The 19391-nt window shown below is 41.0% G+C and overlaps 1 protein-coding gene across 3 annotated transcripts; it reads right to left on the reverse strand.

The window, feature by feature from the left end:
• Positions 1–1099: 1099 nt before the first annotated feature.
• Positions 1100–15623, reverse strand: def8 (differentially expressed in FDCP 8 homolog). 3 transcript variants are annotated; one of them, XM_008306049.1, is made up of 12 exons: positions 15505–15623; positions 13585–13707; positions 11144–11235; positions 10860–11009; positions 9619–9760; positions 8375–8539; positions 7328–7455; positions 6024–6137; positions 5706–5786; positions 3944–4084; positions 3600–3709; positions 1100–2582 (listed from the first exon to the last, which is right to left on the reverse strand). In XM_008306049.1, the coding sequence occupies exons 2-12, from the start codon at positions 13691–13693 to the stop codon at positions 2489–2491; spliced, it is 1326 nt and encodes a 441-aa protein (XP_008304271.1). In that variant the 5' UTR covers positions 13694–13707; positions 15505–15623; the 3' UTR covers positions 1100–2488. The 3 variants fall into 3 exon arrangements, with proteins under 3 accessions (XP_008304271.1, XP_008304270.1, XP_008304272.1); XM_008306048.1 differs by having other exon boundaries at positions 11144–11238; XM_008306050.1 differs by lacking the exon at positions 1100–2582 and having other exon boundaries at positions 3624–3709; positions 3910–4084; positions 11144–11238.
• Between the last annotated feature and the right edge of the window lie 3768 nt (positions 15624–19391).

Below are 19391 nucleotides of genomic sequence, written 5' to 3' on the forward strand. Positions count from 1 at the left end.
GGTTACAAAATTGGTGCTGCGTAGAAGCGGGGTTACAAAATTGCAGCCTCCCTGCACACAGGGCTCAGAATTTAGCTCAAAAGAAAGATTTTTCTGTTGTATTTGTGAGCGTGTGGGGTGATTTGCACACGAGAGTTTCCTTTTTTCTTTTTAGACTTTTGCACTACAAGACACAAGGGAGCATTTATATGACTGTCTGTGAGGGTCATCTACTGGATTTGACAAAATATCTGATCAGCAAATAATATACTTGAAATGCAGTGCATCTCCAACATTGTGACCAAAAAGTTACTAATGCATCAAAACGACTTAACTAATAAGGTTATATTGTTGTCTATAGGAAATTGGAAAAACAATTGACCAGGTCAGTCTTTTTAAAGAGGTTTCGATCTCAACGGGTCTCTTATCTGGTTAAATAAAAGTAAAACAAAAATAAAAATGTGTTCACTAAAATTACTTTCTGCTGATGAAATAGTCCTTATTTCTACAGTCTGATCAGTGCAATATCATATTGTACCATATTTTATTTATCTGTTATTTTAAACCATAGTATCAATTATATGGATCTATAATGTAGATATATATATATACATATATATATATATATATATAGTGTGTGTTGTATTGTATTGCATTTCTCAGCTCTTCCTATTTATAGTTTATGTGCTCTTTCCTGGATCTGTACTCCTGCAACAAGTGAGTTTCCTCATTGGTGGTGAAGAATAAAGTGCAATCTAACCTTTTTAAAGATATATTTTTGGGCTTTTCCACCTTTAATGATAGTTTGACAGTGCAGACAGACAGAGAAACATGAGGAGGAGAGTGGGGGAATGACATGCAACAAATGAGCTGCGCCCAAGTGCAATCTAATCTTAACTAATCAGTGAGCCCTGACCTGACTGGACAAGGGCGTCCAACCCTCAGAAATCCCTCTTAACACGTCTAAGATTGCATAACTAAACAGGCCAAAAGGGTCGAGGTGGAATTGTTCTTGAGGTCAACTCCAAGGCCAAGGAGCTCCTCAGGCAGGTCCTGTGTCTGAGATCTAAGTCAAAGGGCTCAGAAAGGCTCATCAACAGGTGAAATCTGACGACGCAGCTTCAATGCATTTCATTATTTTATTCATGCTCATGTTTCACAACAGGGCACGGCTTTGACCGGCACCACGTATGTCCATTAGTTTGAAAAAAAAACAAAATATACAGTACATCATGCTGTTAAAGGATAACACAGCCATAAGTCATTATTTTAAAACAAATACTTTAGATCAACATTTACACATCGCCAAAGTTGCCACTTAACACGTTTGTAATCTCTGGACGTAATGTGCTATAATAGGTAGAGCTGGAGACGACACGTGATGGTACGACGACGTTTGGATAACAGCTGTAGGTAACCTGACAGTCTTAGGCACACGATGTTCATGAGTATCCACGGCTAGTTGCTACGCTGCACTGAACAGAACTGGATCGAACACACGGCAAACTGTACGACATGAGTTCACAGTTTTTGCATGAAAAGAAAGCGTGTTTCACAAAACCCACCCCCCACACGTTATGTTTCTTTTCCGCACTGCATGCTTTGATTATATATCCGTCGCCAAGATATGTGTATTGCAAATTATGGCTTCAAGTGACTATTGATAACCTCAGAGCTGGCCTACACTGGATAGTATAGTATAGTAGTGTTTATTTCTTCTATGATGCTGGAAAGAAATTGGTTTAAGACTTGGCTAACCACATCAATAGAGAGAGAAAATGTGTCAAAAGGGCAAAAAGAAAAGCTGCAGTGACCTAAATCTGTTGAACTCTGACAGATTTAATCCAGATCCTACTGACGACTAATTAATGCATGTTTAGTTGTTATACAAAGAGATGCTTAGAAACGGCAGCTCAGTGAAAAGTACTTAAGCACAGTTTTAGTTTTAAGACATACAACCGGAAAGGCAGATTTCTGGTTAATACAATTTTAGATTTTGTCATCAGAAGCTCGCTGTTATATTCCTTAAAAGTCCAAACCGTTTAACAATATGGCAACCTTAAAGTTTATCGTGTTGCAGAGTTGGCAGTAAAAGTTGAGGCTTTTAAGTTCTTATACAGCCCCCGCATGCACGAGCACCTACTGATGAGGTGGCTTTACTCTATAGGGCGTTTATTTGTACATTTATACAAGCAGACACTCGCACACACACACACGCTAACGTTAAACATACATACACAGTGTTCAGTACATCCAACTTCAGTACGAATGCAAAAGTTTGATAAAAATATATATATATATATGTATGTATATATATATTAACTTCCAGGTGGGCTTGTAAATACCCTGTTTCATTCTGTAGTGCACATGAAAATAAAGACACGATAGCATCGACACAGAACAACTCAAAGACAAAGACGAGAAGCTACTTTTAACACTACGGTCAGACGTCCTTGATCTTTCGGCAAAGTGCAACATCCAGTAGCATCGGCTGGTCCTTCGTTTAGAGCTACGCTTCCTTCACGTCCGGCTCGTCGTCTTGTTTGCGTTCAGTCATTCGAGCACATCGAGGACAAGTCGTGGAGTTGTCATAGTAACAATCTCTAAAAGAGGCAGAGCAAACATCAACATGTTGGTTACATAACGTGTCATAATGACGGTATCCAACTGGGAATGGTGTCGTATTTTAAAATGACAGACAAACACAGAGCAGCCTGTTTTATTTCTCTGAATGCAGTTTATAAGTATGTTAATGTGATGCTAGATTAGCTCAGTGCAGTCGTCCTCAAATGTATTCATAGCCTCCGATTAAAGAAGGAAAAAAACAACAGCTGAAATAAGTTGAAATTGACAAAAGTATGAAAAAATAAAGATTGAATGAAAATGACGACATTGCTTTTGAATTGTGGTTCAACAGAAATATATATATTAAAACAGGGATCTCCAACTCCGGTACTCGTGAGCTACTGTCCTGCAGGTTTTAGATGTTTCCATACTGACCAAATTCTACACAAGTCTGTTAATGATCCATTAATGTGAGTCAGATGTGCTGCAGCACGGAAACGTCTAAAACCTGCAGGACAGTAGCTTACGAGGACCAGAGTTGGAGATCTCTGTATTTTAAAAAAAACACAAAAAACCACAAAAAACAAGCAGACAAGCATGATGGGACCCTTAAACTAGTATTTAGTTGAACAACCCTTTGAGCCAATCACTGCAATCAGGTGTTTTCTGTAACTCTCAGTCAGACTTCTGCACCTGTTCACAGGTATTTTTGCTCTAATTTTTCCAGGCAATTTTTTTTGCACCACAATTCAAAAGCAATGTCTGATTTCGCTAAATTATAATTTAGCAAATTTTTATTTATTATTACTTTTTCCAGTTTCTAGTTATTTGAGTGACTATTGTGAATTTTCCCTTTTCTTTAATGGAGGGGGATGAATACATTTGAGGGCTGGACATCTCAGTAGCTCCACTCAAAACATCTGCAGTGCTGTGAGCTTGATTTAATTTGTTCTTGTACCTGGCATTTCAAAATCACAATCACAAGCAATGTGAAACATTTCAGCCATCAGATAGTTGGCTATGATCTTCAGTGTGACTGGTTGGCGGTGACTAACCTGTGGAAGACAGCGGAGCAGTCGTGGCACACTGAGGTGTGACTGTCAAAAGGGAAGAGGATGTCTCCCTCCTTACAAAGCTCACACACAAATCCTTTGGCCTGACAACGCTGCGTACACGTACACACACACACACACACACATGCACAGCACAGACAGCACAGTGGAGAAAGACACGGTTTCAGAAAGGTTCTCATTTGTTTCTCTGAAAAATGGTGCATTTGCAAGTACGTATCCTACCAACTAGTTCTGAATAGACAGAATATATGAGTGCACACTACAAGATGAGGTGATCCAAAGACAGCCTTACCGACAAAGAGAATTCAAGTGTCATCAGCGCTCACCTCACAGTCTAGTTTGATGTGCTTTGCAAATGTGGTGTGGATCTCTGTGAGGGAACAGCTGAGTCTGCCGCTGGAGATGTCAATCAAATCCTGTAGTGAGTACATGTCATCGTTCTCCACGAAGTGCTGCCGGTCTTGTAGCTGGAGGATACAAACAGTGACATTTATAAAAATAAAAATGATTCAGTGTAGGGCTGAGCAATACTGGAAAAAAACAGCTTTGTATTATTCAGTTTTTTCTTATTCTTAGACTCCATCTGAGAATAATTATTCATTTTACAATGATTAGACTAGATTAGGGAGTGCGTCTGTGTAGAGCAGAGGTTCTCAGACTGTTTGAGCCACGACCCCCAAGATAACATCAGTTTGCGTTTGTGACGCCCCAGTTTGAATTTTTAATAAATCATGAGTAATAACTGTGTTGTTCATGTATTAATGCGATGAAAATTAATGTGTTCATTCCACAGATTAATCTCTTTACATTAACACGTTAATTTTCTTTTAAATGAATTGAATATATTTCAAACAAATGAAAGGGAGAAAAAAGGAAAAACAAAATAATTTTAAAAAGAGCATTAAAAAAGAGCAAAAAAAAAATAATAATATTGCATATTCAAATCATGATAAGTTCGAAAAAGGAGTGGGAAGAAGTATACACTTTTAATTTTGACCGCCCTAATACACATTTATCTGATAAATATAGGCTTTATTTTTATTTATTTATTTTTTTTTTTACAATGATCTGGCGACCCCCTGAAATTATCTTGGGACCCTCATGGGGGTCCCAAGCCCCAGTTTGACAACCACTGGTGTAGAATATGGAAATAACGGTGTATTGTCAGAAAGTATAAGGAGCAGAAATATAAATAGAATGAAAATAATAGTGACAGAATAATATATGAAATATTGCATCTTAACTAATTAGCAGCAGTGACTGAAATATTGCACAGATAAATAACAGTCCGGGGAAGTGGGGGGTGTTCTTAAAAAACAGTCCGGGGTTATTTAAGCTAAAAGTAAACCTCAGTGTAACCAGAAAGCACTGAATTGGTGTAAACTGTGTTCCATCAGACAGACTTGTTTTATGGATCAGTCAGGGCTGTGGATGAGGTTGCAGCCTGATAGATTACTTTGCATTTCATTGTCATGGAAGGTGACCACTGAGCACGTGTACATCATAATGTTGATGATATATTTTGCAGTCTTTGCTCAGTGCATCATAAAACATGCAGACAACCTGAATACCATTAGCCTCAATTCTGGTGAAAAAATAGATTATTTAAGTATTTGATATGGTAGCAGTCAACAAGCAGCAGCAACAATAAGGTTGAGGCATTTTTTAAAACCTTCTGTGAACACATTTGACTTTTTTTGCCTACTGGAAGGTATTTTTAATTATTTATTGTGGACACGTGGCCAAGTTAGAAAGCTTTGTGGAAAAATATAAAACAATTTAAGGTGATACTGAATTTGCACCAAGTTGATTTATTGAGGCGATCTACTCACATAGAGTGTATGAATAAGCTGTACATCAGCAACCAGTTTTTATAAACTCAGGGCAAGCTCCCTGCTTCTACCACATGCTGGTGCTGTTGCAACACATTACTTCCTCAAACCAGACAAATCTGCCACAACAATAAAACCACCTGCATAAAACTGTGTCGGTGCCCTTCCAGCTGCCCAGGAGTAACTAACACTTGACCTGCACATTGCAAAGTCACTTCTATATTTGGTGTATAGGTGGTGTAAAAAGTTATCCAACCTGTAATAGCAGCCGAGCTTCCATCGCCTCCTTGCAGGTAATAAAATAAGGTTTCATCAACAGAATATCTTGACGAAGTTTCTGCGAAGAAAAAACACAAACACACACGCTGCTGTGAGTCTCATTGAATGCACAGAGCTGCTGTTTATTTTCTCTCTCAGCCCATGAGCTAGCAATATTTGAAACAAAAGCAGTTTTAGTTTAATTCAATAAATCGCCTGCGTGCAAAAATGAAGACAAAGTGTGAGGAGAAGCTGGGTGATGAGACAAGTGTAAGTACGATCAGGGACAAACTATTCTAAAAGTGAATCCACCCACCCTGATCTCCACCAGCTCCTCCACAAAGTTAAAAAGCAGCGGGTTGATTTCTTTCAGCCTCAGCACAGGTCGCGGCATCATCAGTGCCAGGTAGCGCATTGAGGAGCGACAAACCTGAAAAAGAGACGCAGGTCAGATCACAAACACCAAACACACGGAAACCTGTTTTCATCTTAAAACTGTGACCTGGGTTAACCCCGCACTGGTGGACAGAAAGAAAGCATCCTGTGAGCTCTGACATGGATTGAAGTTGAAGGTGGGTCAGATGACGCCTGGCTTTCGTAAACAGATGCTGTGTTGTGTTGGGAGACACAGGAATTACATTTTCTTGGTACTGATGTTTAAACAGAATCAGTCTGACATCCATCCAGTTATTTTCCTAAACCTGACAAAGCTCCTTCAGAGCCACAGAGAGCAACACCAGAAAACACACTCATGGCGAGTAAACTGACTTCCTTGTTGGTGAGGGCACAACTTTTGTTGATGCTTCTGTAACTCAAGTCTGTTTAACCTGATGTTTAGCAGTAGCAAGTGCAACACAAGAATCTTACCAATACAGTTGTGGATGTGAGTCTCTTTGAAAAGGGACTAAGAATAAAATACGTCATGTTTTAGTAAAGTCATTCATTTATCGCAGACTGATTTATATAAGACGAAGACATACGTTTGCATGTTTAGTGTATTTTTTGCGTGACCGTTGAGGCAGGCCTCCCCGCATCCACGGTCAAACGTCTGCAGATGACCCAGAATGCAGCAGCACGTCTGGTTTTCAACCAGCCCAAAGCAGCACACGTCACCTCGCTGTTCAGATCGCTTCACTGGCTTCCAGTTGAATTCAAACCCTGACACTTGCTTACAAAACCACAACAAGAACGGCTCCCTCCTACCTGAACGCTCTCATTCAGATCTATACTCGATCAACAAAAACCTCCTGATCCAACCATCACAACAGGGCCCGAGGTCGATAGTCTTCTCCTCTGTGGTTCCCCTGGTGGTGGAACAAGTTACCAAACTGTGTTCAGTCTGCTGACTCCCTCTCAGTCTTTAAGAAAAAACTAAAGACCAGCTCTTCACTGAACACCTTTGCACCTGACTGCCCAAAAACAAACAAAAGAAGAAGAAAAAAATTCCTATGACCTCCCTACAGCCTGCTATTGGCATCAGCACCCTATCACACCTGAACCTGCTCTATGGCTCTTATCCAGATTGTTTTCTCCTGACTCGATCCTTGCTTGTATCTGCTCTCAGATGTACGTCGCTTTGGATTAAAGCGTCTGCTCAATGAAGCTGTAGAACTGTAGTACCTTGCGTGGTTCAAATTCCCAGTTGTGGATGACGCGAGCCGGGATGATGGCTGTGTCATTCCAGTGGCATGTGCTGCAGTAATACTGGCCCGTGTAGTCACACTGTCTGGCCTCACTGGGGACACCTCCTGCAAATAAATAGAAGCAACATGTACCTCTCACCAAAAATACATTTAAAACAGTCTGAGTACAGATTTCATTATGAGCCTTGGCTCTAAAGTCACTGTAAACTCTGTGCTGTGCAAATGTTTATTTATAGAACACTGACTGACAGGTTGGTTCAAAGAAAGGCAGAACCAAAGATACTGGCTTTTTTTTTTTTTTTATTGAAAGCCTGGTGCTTGTATTTTCCACAATGCAACTAAACTGTCAACACTAAACTGGGACACCGGACGCTAAATCTGGCATCTTTACTGCAACCTGTGATTGTATGTTCATAAATACACACTGTCCCGTCCAAATAAATAAATAGAGAGAAACTGTCAACAGTTCAGTAAGAATCGTGTTGGGTTTTTTAAGTTATTTTTTTGGTCTTTTTTGCCTTTATTGGATAGGGCAGTCAAGTGAGAGAGACAGGACAGAGGGGGAGAAGAATGGTGGAAGAACTTGCAGGAAAGGGCCACAAGTGGGACTCGAACCCATGACCGCTGTGACTATAGCCCCTGAACATGGGTCCCAGCTCAACCAGTTGAGCTATCGCAGCGATCAGAATCGTTTTTTTTATGCTACTGTTGGATAATGTGGCCTTTAGTAGCTAGTCTCAAGCAGAAAAGTTCACTTCTATAACTAAACCAGAGATCTCCAACTCCGGTCCTCGTGAGCTACTGTCCTGCAGGTTTTAGACGTTTCTGTACTGCAACACATCTGACTCACATTATTGGATCATTAACAGACTTGTGTAGAACTTGACAACAAGCTGTTGGAGATCCATTCATTTGAGTCAGGTGTGGTGCAGTACGGAAACGTCTAAAACCTGCAGGACAGTAGCTCACGAGGACCAGATTTGGAGATCCCTGAACTAAACACCGCCAGCACATTTGTACTCACTCAGAGAAATAGGAGTGCGACATTCTGCACAGCGGTAGTCCTGCCGGTCTAGTCCTATTTCAGGGCAGATGCTGAGCTCGTACTCTGACTGGTGGCTGACCTTCGACCTGACGCAGGGCTTGGTGATCAGGTTCATACACTTGCTATGGCAACGATAGTAGCATCCTGAAACAAGAAAGTGATAATTACATTCATGACAATTACATTCATGACAAAGACAACTGAATTTAAAAATGAATCAGAGTTCTAAGTGGTGATCAGATTATTTGGACTTGAATAGAAATTCATTTTAACCCCAAAGTGTGGAGCTTTACGAGAACAAGCGAGACAGTCTCATTTAAGTTCGGTCTCAATTTTAAACAAACAAAAATGTGCCATTTTTTATTCTTTCTGTTGCATCATTGTGGTACAAACATCTCTACAGCGCTGCTATCAGCTACACTCCACAGTAGGGCTGGGCCGTATCATACCGTGCACGGTAATACTGGTATAATGTTAGGGGATGATATGAAACTGAAATAAAATAAAATAAAATTTGAGTGAAACACCCATGTGCAGTGCCGCTGTTTTCGTCCGGTCTAATGCACATGGAGCGAGAAGCACGACGGCTACCGAGGAGGAAGGAGAATGCAGCGCATTGACCGACACAGTCGGGCTGGACCTGAATATTGGAATAATCAGTCGTTGAGGTGGTGTCTGGATAGCAATTTTGAGATCTGAATATTCACCCTCCTCCACCACCGCCGCCACCACCACCCGATGGTGAAAACAGAACTGTGACCGCTATCCTAAACTGGCATTAGAAACCAAGTACTGCCTGTGCATCCCGCCCACTGCCACCCCGTCGGTCCATATACTGACCCACCGCTACCACCCCCCATTTCCAATTGAAATGCCTTTTGATTAAACAAATTGTCAGCAAGCAATTTACAACTTATGCACTATTGATTTTGGTACATTATAGCTTTAATGCACATCAAAAACAGCTGCTTGTTAAATGGAAAAGAAAATGTTTTTTTTTTTTTTAATTTGCACCAATAAAGTTGTGCAGGTTTGAAGTATTTTCTATAGCGTCAATTATATCGTCAGTTACATCGTTATCGCAAATTTTCTCATTCATATCGTGATAAAGCGCTATGAGACGACTTGTTGTTGTAAATATGCGCTATACAAATAAAATTGAATTGAATTGAATTAAATATTTCTGGCCATATCCCCCTGCCCTGCTCCATAGTGTGTCTCACCTGTGCAGGTGTACCAGGTCTGGATAAGGCCCCAGATGATAGTGCTACACTTGTCGCAGGTCTGTTTCACGCTTTTGCTCTTTTCCTTGGAAAAGCGATGCTCGAGAAGTACTCTCAGATTTGGCTCATCCTCCTCTGGGTCCTTTTAAAGGGAATAGAACAGAATAGAATGCCTTTATCGTCACTATACACATGTACAATGAGATTAAGAGCAGCTCCTTCAGTGCAACATAGAATAAAGAACAAAATAAAGAGCAAAAAAATAAAATAGACAAGAGGGCAAAGCAAAGGTCAAACATCCACATGACCTCCAACATGGCTGCAACACAGTTCATGTACAGTTGAACAGGACATGGATAACGGCAAAACATGCGCATTTTAATCTACTCTGACTTAAACAAGCAGCATTTCTTCACTTATGGTCTCGCCATATGATCTTCCCCGAAGCATAAAGGATAACACATTTCTATTTTCCAGACAAAACTTGTCTGTTCAATTTGATCAGATGGCGATACAGCTGCCCTTGTTAGATAACACAGAGCGCTCTGGGTAAATTCCTTATAATTTACAGTACGAGACATAACCCTGAGCTGCTTCACATGATACGGTTCAAAATGACAAAAAAACACTTTATGAAAGAGGATGTGAATGTTTCGCCAGTTCCCAGCAACACTGCGAGCAAGTCACCTAGACAGCTTTATCAGTGACATCAGAGAGACTACAAAGGCGCAGACACTGCTGAGCAACAAGAACGGGCCTGGGAGTAAATGAACACACACAAAAACAAAGCACACAGCTCCAAAGACACACAGACAAGCACTATCTTTTCTATAAAACATATTTAACTGGTTTATTTACTTGAGTGCCATTCAAGATTGGTAATATTGTGCCGTCTTCGGTTTTAAATAATCTCAAGCTACTGTTTTAAACATGAATAAGTTTGAGGAAGTTTCAGATCTCCACAAACTTGTTTATCAACTCATCAGTCTCAGCATTGGGGAAGATGCCAAAAGTGCCAAAAGCTTTTATTTAGGCTGTGTTATAAGCACAGCAGGCTTTCTTACAGTTGTCCCAATTATCTGTCTCATACTGATCCCCACCCATAGGCATCACTTCTCAGCTACAACTACAATTGCTATTAGAATTTCCCCCTAAAATTTCTGCTAAATTTCTATTATTTTCCAAATGCCTTCGAATGCAGCATCAGTTTCAGGAAATGTCTCTTCATAAAAGTCTCCAACCTTGAGTTCCTGCAGTTTGAGACGCAGGTGAATAAGTTTCACCACAGTGTCCTTTTGTCTCTCTGAATGCTCCGGCAGCTCCAAGATCAGCTTCTTGCATTCCTCTATGGCCAGTTTCAGCTGTTCGATGTCTGACGCCACAAAGGAACCCTGTCACAGCAAGTGTAAACAGACAGGGAAGTAAAAAGAGAAAGTATGCACCTTCAGTTTTGAAAGATGACACAGTTTGATTTGTTGTGAAGCATTAGTTTTGATTTGGGCTGAAAAAAAAAAGCATCACTTACCACAGGCCTTGAGAAGTGATCCTCAGCTAGACCGAGGTCCATGGTCCGATCCGAACTGTGGGTTCTGGTCCCCGAGAACAGCTCAGGTCTTGCTTCTGAAAAGAGGGGAATGCAGCATAAAGCGCTGTTCTTCCTGTTAGCGTACAGACTATGCCTCGGCAAGTGCACTCAGTCACGCGTGGTAATTTCATACACATGACTACGGTCATTCAGGACCGATCTGACACACTGACTCACTGCTCAAGAATTCCTGAAGAAGGACAACAGCAGACAATGTGGACAACTGAGGAACACAGAGGTAATCGTCTTATCGGAGCTGGTAATGTGTAACCGGAGCCAGCTGACAAGACATCTGCGTAATATGTCATTAAAACTCACTAGTCAGAATGAACTTTGAAGTGCTGGCCATGGTTCCTCTACATGTTTACAACCAGCCTGTTTCAAAATTATTCATTATTTTTGGTTAGATCTATTATAGATGTGTCTTGACATAATTGTATGGTCATTTTCTAGGGTTACTATGAAACAAAATTCAAAGCTATCCATCCATCCATCCATTATCTATACACCGCTTAATCCTCACTATGGTCGCGGAGGGCTGGAGTCTATCCCAGCTGACTCAGGGTGAAGAGACAGACAACCAAGCACGCTCATGGACAATTTAGAATCACCAATTAACCTCAACATGTTTTTGGACCTGGTGGGAGGAAGCTGGAGAACCCAGAGAGAACCCACGCTGCATGGGGAGAACATGCACATTCCACCCAGAGGGGACAGTACTAACCACCGAGCCACCTTGCAGCAAATTCAAAACTAGCAAAACTTTCCCAACACACAAAATCTGATCAGCCTCTATTCTTTATGCAAATTAGTTTCCTTGTTGGAGAGTACACCTTGTTAGGTTCTGGTTATCGATGTAAAATATGAAAGGAGAAAAAAGAAAGGTTAAAAATGGTAAAACAATATGCAGTACAGGGCTCAGATTGCACATCAAATAAAAGCTTTGCTAAATGAATACCTGAAAGAACCTGTGATCGTACCGACTGGCATCAAGAGTGAAATCTGAAATTATTGGCAATGAAGTAAAAATCAAAGCAACACAGAACAGAGGAATCTAAATGGAGCAAAGTTTGAAAAGATAGAGAAAACACAGGTTTAACTCTTCAAATGACACATTCTAAACTTCACCATCACATCATTTAACAAACCGTCTCTCCATCTTACTACAAAAGTGCACATAACTGCAGTCATTACCTGCGTCCACCTCTAAACAAGACACGTTGAGTGAATCCATCTCGTCAGTGCCACACAAAGAGACAATACTGAAGCAGGGAAACACCAGCAGAACCAGCACAGCTAACTGTGAGTCATACGTGTCTGTCAGAAGGGTTGTAATCACACCAAAAGTATTCGATTCCCAAATCCTAAAATACAGGAAGTGTTACTAAAGCATTGCGTACACTTATGCTTTTCATTTCCTCTGGTTCAGCTGCAGCATTTCCAACTTCCTTTTCCATTAGCTCAGCGTTACTCACAGCAGACCTGTGTGCTTGTTCTTTAGGTTTTAGGATCTGAACATGAAAACACTTTAACTGGAATAAATAGTTTGTTAGTGATGGAGTCAAAGCTCTTCTGTACAGCAAGTAAGTCATACTGATGATGTGAAGTTTTGGCATTAAAAGTGAAGCAAGAAAACACCTCCCACTGTCATTTGTTTGATATTGTAAATATCACCAAAGTATATAATCTACATCAGGTGGTAGAGCGGTTGTCCTCTAATCACAAGGTTGGTGGTTCGATCCCCTGCCCCTCCACAGTCAAAAATGCTCCCAATGGCAGGCAGCAGCTTGCATGGCAGCTCTGTCGCCATTGGTGTGTGAATGGGTGAATGAGAAACACATTGCAAAGCGCTTTGAGTACCACTAAGGTAGAAAAGCGCTATATAAGTGCAGACCATTACCATTTAAGCCAGTAGATAACTAAAATATTTTGACTTTATCCTCATGTTCTTAAAGTAAACCACTCACAGAGAGCCGAGTATTTTACTGTCCTTAGGACAGACCAGAGTCCGGAAACATTTGCACCACAAGGGCTTTTAAAATCCTAAGCTAACCCAGTTGTTTTCCCAATCTACCAAACCAAGACGGACCAAACGCACTCCTTCGTCGAAGCCAATGATGATTAAGATTGAAGATGAAATGCATAATTCCTCTTCTGATGATGCATCAAAACTGAGTTCCCATAAATGACGTCTACGTGACTTTACACACCTCGGTTTGGTGGTTTAGTTAGAGAGTACACAAAACAAACTAAAAGCAAAAGTCCACCACTATCTTTTTCTTTCTTGAATGAAACTACAGGTGTGAAAACAGCCGTAAAGTGAAGTCATATTCCACACTTGAGATGTTTGTGTCACGCTTGATAAACGGAGGAAAACTCACCGTGCTGCGGGGGCGTCTTCCCTCCTTGGGGACCATCTTCTTCCTCTCCACGATCGAATGGATTGAGGCGGGTTTGGCGGAAAAGTGCAAGTCTCTCATCATACTCCATTTTATTGGCTACATCTGAAGAAGACAAAAACACACCAAAGTCACACCGAGCAGTTTGGTAAACTGTCTTCTCTTGTGTTTATGAAGTGACGGAGGGACAGGGGCCTTGGCTGCCTTTTAATGGAAGCTGGTTAGCTCATGTGTCTGCTTGGATATTGCTTATTGTGCAGCGCGATCCCTGTTCAATTGTGCTGCTCTCGGCTATAGACCTAACAAGTTCCAAAAAATACATATATTTACAGGATACATACTGCATGCAAAGCAGTTCCTTATTTTAAGGTTGGTTGAAAGGAACCCGATATGCTCACTGCGCTGCTACAGCACCGAACAGAAAAACACCATCATACACTGTTCACATGGTTAAAATCTGCTCGTCCAACATAAGTTACGATTTAGTTTTGTACTTGGTGGATTTATGTGGTGTGAATGTGAGCCTGGCTTCGCCCTAAGTCAGCTGGGATCGGCGCCGACCCGAGTGAGGATTAAGCGGTGTATAGATTTATGTGGGTCACACGCTATAACAAAAGATAAGATCAACTTTACTGATCCTCACTGGATAGGCATGAAAAAAAGCAGGACAAGAATTACAAAAGTACAGCAAGACTAGAAAAAATAAACATATAATAATAATGATAAGGTCAAAATATCAGCAGCAAGTGGATTAGATATGCCAACCTATAGGGCAGGGGTGTCCAATCCTGGTCCTCGAGGGCCACAGTCCTGCATGTTCTAGATGTTCTCCTCTTCCAACACACCTGATTCAAATGATCAGGATCGTTATCAGGCTTCTGCAGAGCTTGATGATGAACTGATCATTTGAATCAGGTGTGTTGGAAGAGGGGAAACATCTAAAACATGCAGGATTGTGGCTCTCAAGGACCAGGATTGCCCACCCCTGCTATAGGGCCTACTCCCGGTCTTCTAAAATGCAATTCAGTTATACTTTTAATCAGGCCGATCCTGTTTGGTAAATGTCTACATCTTTCAAACTGCGTTGTATTCTTACAACCCTAACAAAGGAAAGCCTGAGTATGCTATCAGGGTTTCCTTGATAACACACTCAAAGACATCAAACAAACTCCCTTTGACAACTAAACTGCCTTTGACATGAAAAGTCTGCACAATCCTCAATGGGATCCTTTTGTTTTTTTGGGCTCCAAATGCTGAAGCTGAATAAAAAACTGTCATGTCAAGACTGTTTTTCATAAACACAGAAAGAAATATTTATTAAAAAGTTAATAATGGATCTCCAGCAAATAAAAAAGCCAAAAGATTCCCCCCAAAAAAGGCTAATTTGACTTCAAATGTGTGTTGATTCAAAGGCATCAAAACAAAAACCACATGAGCCCCAGTGATATCAAAGCACTGTATTTAAATGGTCAACAACATCCCTGTCTGCAGGCTGGAATTTGTAGATAATGATCTTAACAATCCCCACTTTATGCCTTTTTTTTATTTGAAGACTATTAAAGATCAGTAAATGGGGTCAAGAGAGGAAACACTACAAAGCGTGAGCAGCGCTAAGTTAAAGCCTCGCCTCACCAATTACAACCAATCAGGGCTGCTGTTGACAGTCTCCTCTCCAAAGCGCTACCCTTGATTATATTTCGCCTATTACTGCGAAATATGCAAAAAAAAAAAAAAAAAAAACCGGCACCAAGTACATTACAGCCACACAACAGAGCAAATCGATATCAACACACAGACGTTAACAAGCGGCTAACGCTAGCTAGCCGACTAGCTTTGAAACTAGCTGTTGTTTTGATGCTAACGTTGGCTAATTTTCCGCGCCCGTGTCTTTGAAGAGCTTACCCCGTTGTTCACCGTATTATCATCGGGGAACTATCAGCTGTAAAAGTGTATAGTGTGGTCGACGGTAATGGTAAATATGAGCGGCTCTCCCCGTGTTGTTTTGTCCCTGTCATCAGCAACATCACAAGGCAAAGCGGCGTCAAGTTAGCCGATGCTAAGCAGCGGTTTCCGGTTATGGTTTTCAAAATAAAACTACCCATTACGCTAATGAAGTCGTGTTATAGCGCTAGTATGCGGAACTGGGGGACATATAAAGATCGCGTTGAAATTGTACCTGCGTGTGAACATAATATAGCTCTTGTGAGAGTGCGTTGTATTACGCTTCATATTATTTTATATGGAAGCATTGTTTCATGCTTTTACTTTGAAAATCAATTTCATTCATTATTACCTTCCGAGCCATTTCCTCAGTGATGAAACCACTTTCAAAGTGTTGGCTGCATGTGTCAGTGGGACTTCTCTTTTTTGGTTCTTCACATTTCATCTTTTATTGAAGAGTTTTTCATTTGTTTTGTTTTTGTTTTTGTTTTTTTAGTTCTAACTGACTGATGAGGAGTCCCACATATGTTATCATCCCTAAGCACACAGGGGTCCATTTCAGTCAAACTGCCAGATTTCACAATAATATTTGCAGGGTAAGGGGTGACGCAAGATGTTAATGGAGGTAAAACCTTCTGGAGAGAGAACTCAAAACCGCAACAGAAGTATTGCATAAGCAGTGTCGTAGATGCCTTCTGCTTTATAGTGATGACATTACCAGTTTAACATTTTAACATTAATGGATTTCTTACCTCCTGCATCCGTCCATCTGCTCTTTCTGTCCAGAATGTGACCACTGTTGTCCTCAAAGGAATGTCCATTATCCTTTAGATGCACGTGGACCGCTGAGTTTTGTTCTGTGCTGAGCATTGTGAAGTGGTTGTTTTAGTCTCCCTTATGTATAGGTCTGTGCTGTCCTTGCTGCATTGGCCTGCATATCAGTGTTGCTCAGCTTGTGTGGTGGTGTTTTACCATTTCTCACAGTCTGTTTGGGTCAACAGTGCACTGGGTAAGTCGTGTTTGGAGACAATCCCTTTAGGTTTCCTCGACACACCAGATGCAAAGAGATGACGATCCAGGAAACTAGAAGACTGAGAATCTACGCAGATGCTCGTAGGCTTTCTTATCACTTTCCACTGCAGCTAGATCACAGATCAGTTGGGTTACAGTTTGCACCTATGATAAAAACCAAGAAGCAAGGTTTTTTTCTCCAACAAAAAAAAAAAAAAAGCAAGTCCCAAATTGGAACCAAAAGAAACCCCCCAAAAGGAATTTTGGGAATTTTTGGGAAGTTAATGTTTGCTTTCTCATTAGTTTATTTTTCCAAAAGCACTTGGTATGTAAGTAGCTTGTTGTCTGTCTGAAATTTACAAGATGAAGAGGCATTGAGTGCATCATCAGACATTTCAAATCAAACTGGTTCTTGCACGCTGTGAAGGACAAGGACTGTTAAGCTTTGGTGAGGAAACCGTAGGGTCACTCGGAGTGTCAATATTGAATTCCAACAAAGTGATGACTTAAATAAAAAACATAACAGTACTGTCGCTCTAAAAGCACATTTGCCTTTTTAAGCTTTCAAGAAAGTGGGCATTAGTCTCATTACTGCCGTTTAATTGTTCAATTGCATTAGCTAGACTGGTAAGGTCACAGACTTAGTAGATCATAAAGCAAATACAGTATGCATTGTTAATGGAAATACCATAACATTAAACCAGTTTGTCATATTGTCTGCTATGCTGTGTCTTTAGAAACATGATGCAATGAGACCATAGAAAGTAAACAGAAATTTAAGGACTCATTTAGGCAATATATGTATATATATATATATATATATATGTGTGTGTGTGTGTGTGTGTGTGTATCTACAGAGCCTTTTTATTGAGAACACTTAAGAGTTTAGACAACATTTCAGTGGAACTTTTTAATTTAGGTGCCTGAGCTGATGGTCTTCTGAGAACAGTATTCCAATGACGCCATCCATCATCTATACACCGCTCAATCCTCACTAGGGTCATGGGGGGCTGGAGTCTATCCCAGCTGACTCAGGGTGAAGGCAGGTTCACCTGGACAGGTAACCAGTCTATCACAGGGCTACACTTAGAGACAGACAACCAAGCACACTCACATTCACACCTACGGACAATTTAGAATCACCAATTAACCTCAACATGTTTCTGGACTGTGGGAGGAAGCCGGAGAACCCGGAGAGAACCCACGCTGCACTGGGAGAACATGCAAACTCCACGCAGAAAGATCCCAGGTGTTCTCACCGAGACACGAACCGGCGACCTTCTTGCTGCGAGGCAACAGTGCTAACCACCACTCCACCTTGCAATAACAGTTTTCCATAATCTGTATTTTTTTCACAGTGTTTTGACCACCAGTGTGGTTAAACATCAGAGCTACATAACATCTACACAGAAAAGACAACGCCTAAAAACTATTAAGATATAAACAAAATAGCTACTATTCAATGTAAAGATCATAAGTTTAGTCAGAGTAGTTCTAGAGGAACCACCTTTCCTACAGACGCTACATGTGAGACCAAATAGTGTCTCAAAGAGAGGAGGTGTCAGCCACCACAGTGAAGATGACTTCTTAAGCTACAGTGATATCTTTCTCGTCAAACATGGCAGTAGTCTTATCAGAATTTCTTTTACAGTAGGTGCCTGCTTTTCCAGCCTTGTGTTATGTGCCATTAGCTGGTGAATGAGCTCCTTTGTGCCAACTGAAAACATGTTGTACCACCAGGTGTAAAAAAAAGTTGAGGACACATATAGTGTAGCCTCGAGCAAACCAAAAGGTCTTTGCTCATAAGGGAAACATTGTGTAAAGAATACTGTTTGCTCGTTAATAAAAAGGTCTTCTGTTTAGCTTGCTAGGTCATTAATGACTGTGTTAAACAGGAGCATATGACCCCCTTTAGACACAGCAGTGGTTTTTGTATAATTTTTTTATAACAGTAATAAAAAAAATCTTGTTAAGAGAGCACTCCGTGTCAGTCATTTTCATACCCACTTAAAACTAACATCTTCATGCTCGTAGTCCATGTGGATACAGTCACATACATGAACACATCTTGTTTCTGTTGTGACAGCAGTCTTCACCCTTCATCCCAAACTGTGTTCCTGAGACGTTCTGCTGCAGGTTGGCCCAGAATGGGACGCAGTTGTCGTACTTTCAAGTGTGTTTTAATCACTATTTCCATATGGAACTCAGAATAAAACATGTGGTCTGAACTCCATCCATCCATCCATTATCTATACACCGCTTAATCCTCACTAGGGTCACGGGGGGCTGGAGTCTATCCCAGCCGACTCAAAGCAAAGGCAGGGGACACCTGGACAGGTAACCAGTCTATCACAGGGCTACACTTAGAGACAGACAACCAAGCACACTGTGGTCTGAACTTCACCACATAAATACCAAATCAGTTCTGAGGAGACGCCCTGCAGCTTCTAGCAGTGTCACCTTTAGAGCTGCATCATTAAAGGTTCCTCACAATTTGAACATGAACATAACAGAAAACAGCGATCTGTTCGATCAAGACATCATGGAATAACGGTCACACTGTCAATTCAGCCTTGCATGCATGTTTCAAGCAACTTAGTGCATGTGAGTCCGTCCCTTTGAAGCTGTTGGCCCACCGTGTGTCCATTAACCGACCTCGGCACTGTTAAAGTGGAAGTGCAGTCTGGAGTGTTCGGCCAGTGTCCCAAAAAACAAAGAATTTTTTGTGTTTCATTTCAGCTTGGTGCGACAGTCTCTACTGCTGTGTTACTGCTCTTCTCTGCAGCCTGTTTCACTGTGCATGTGTCTCCTCTGCTCTGTGTTCTGCTGAACTGGAC

This window comes from Stegastes partitus, unplaced genomic scaffold (genome assembly GCF_000690725.1).
Source record: "Stegastes partitus isolate 25-593 unplaced genomic scaffold, Stegastes_partitus-1.0.2 Scaffold2829, whole genome shotgun sequence".
Taxonomy (NCBI): Eukaryota; Metazoa; Chordata; class Actinopteri; family Pomacentridae; genus Stegastes; species Stegastes partitus.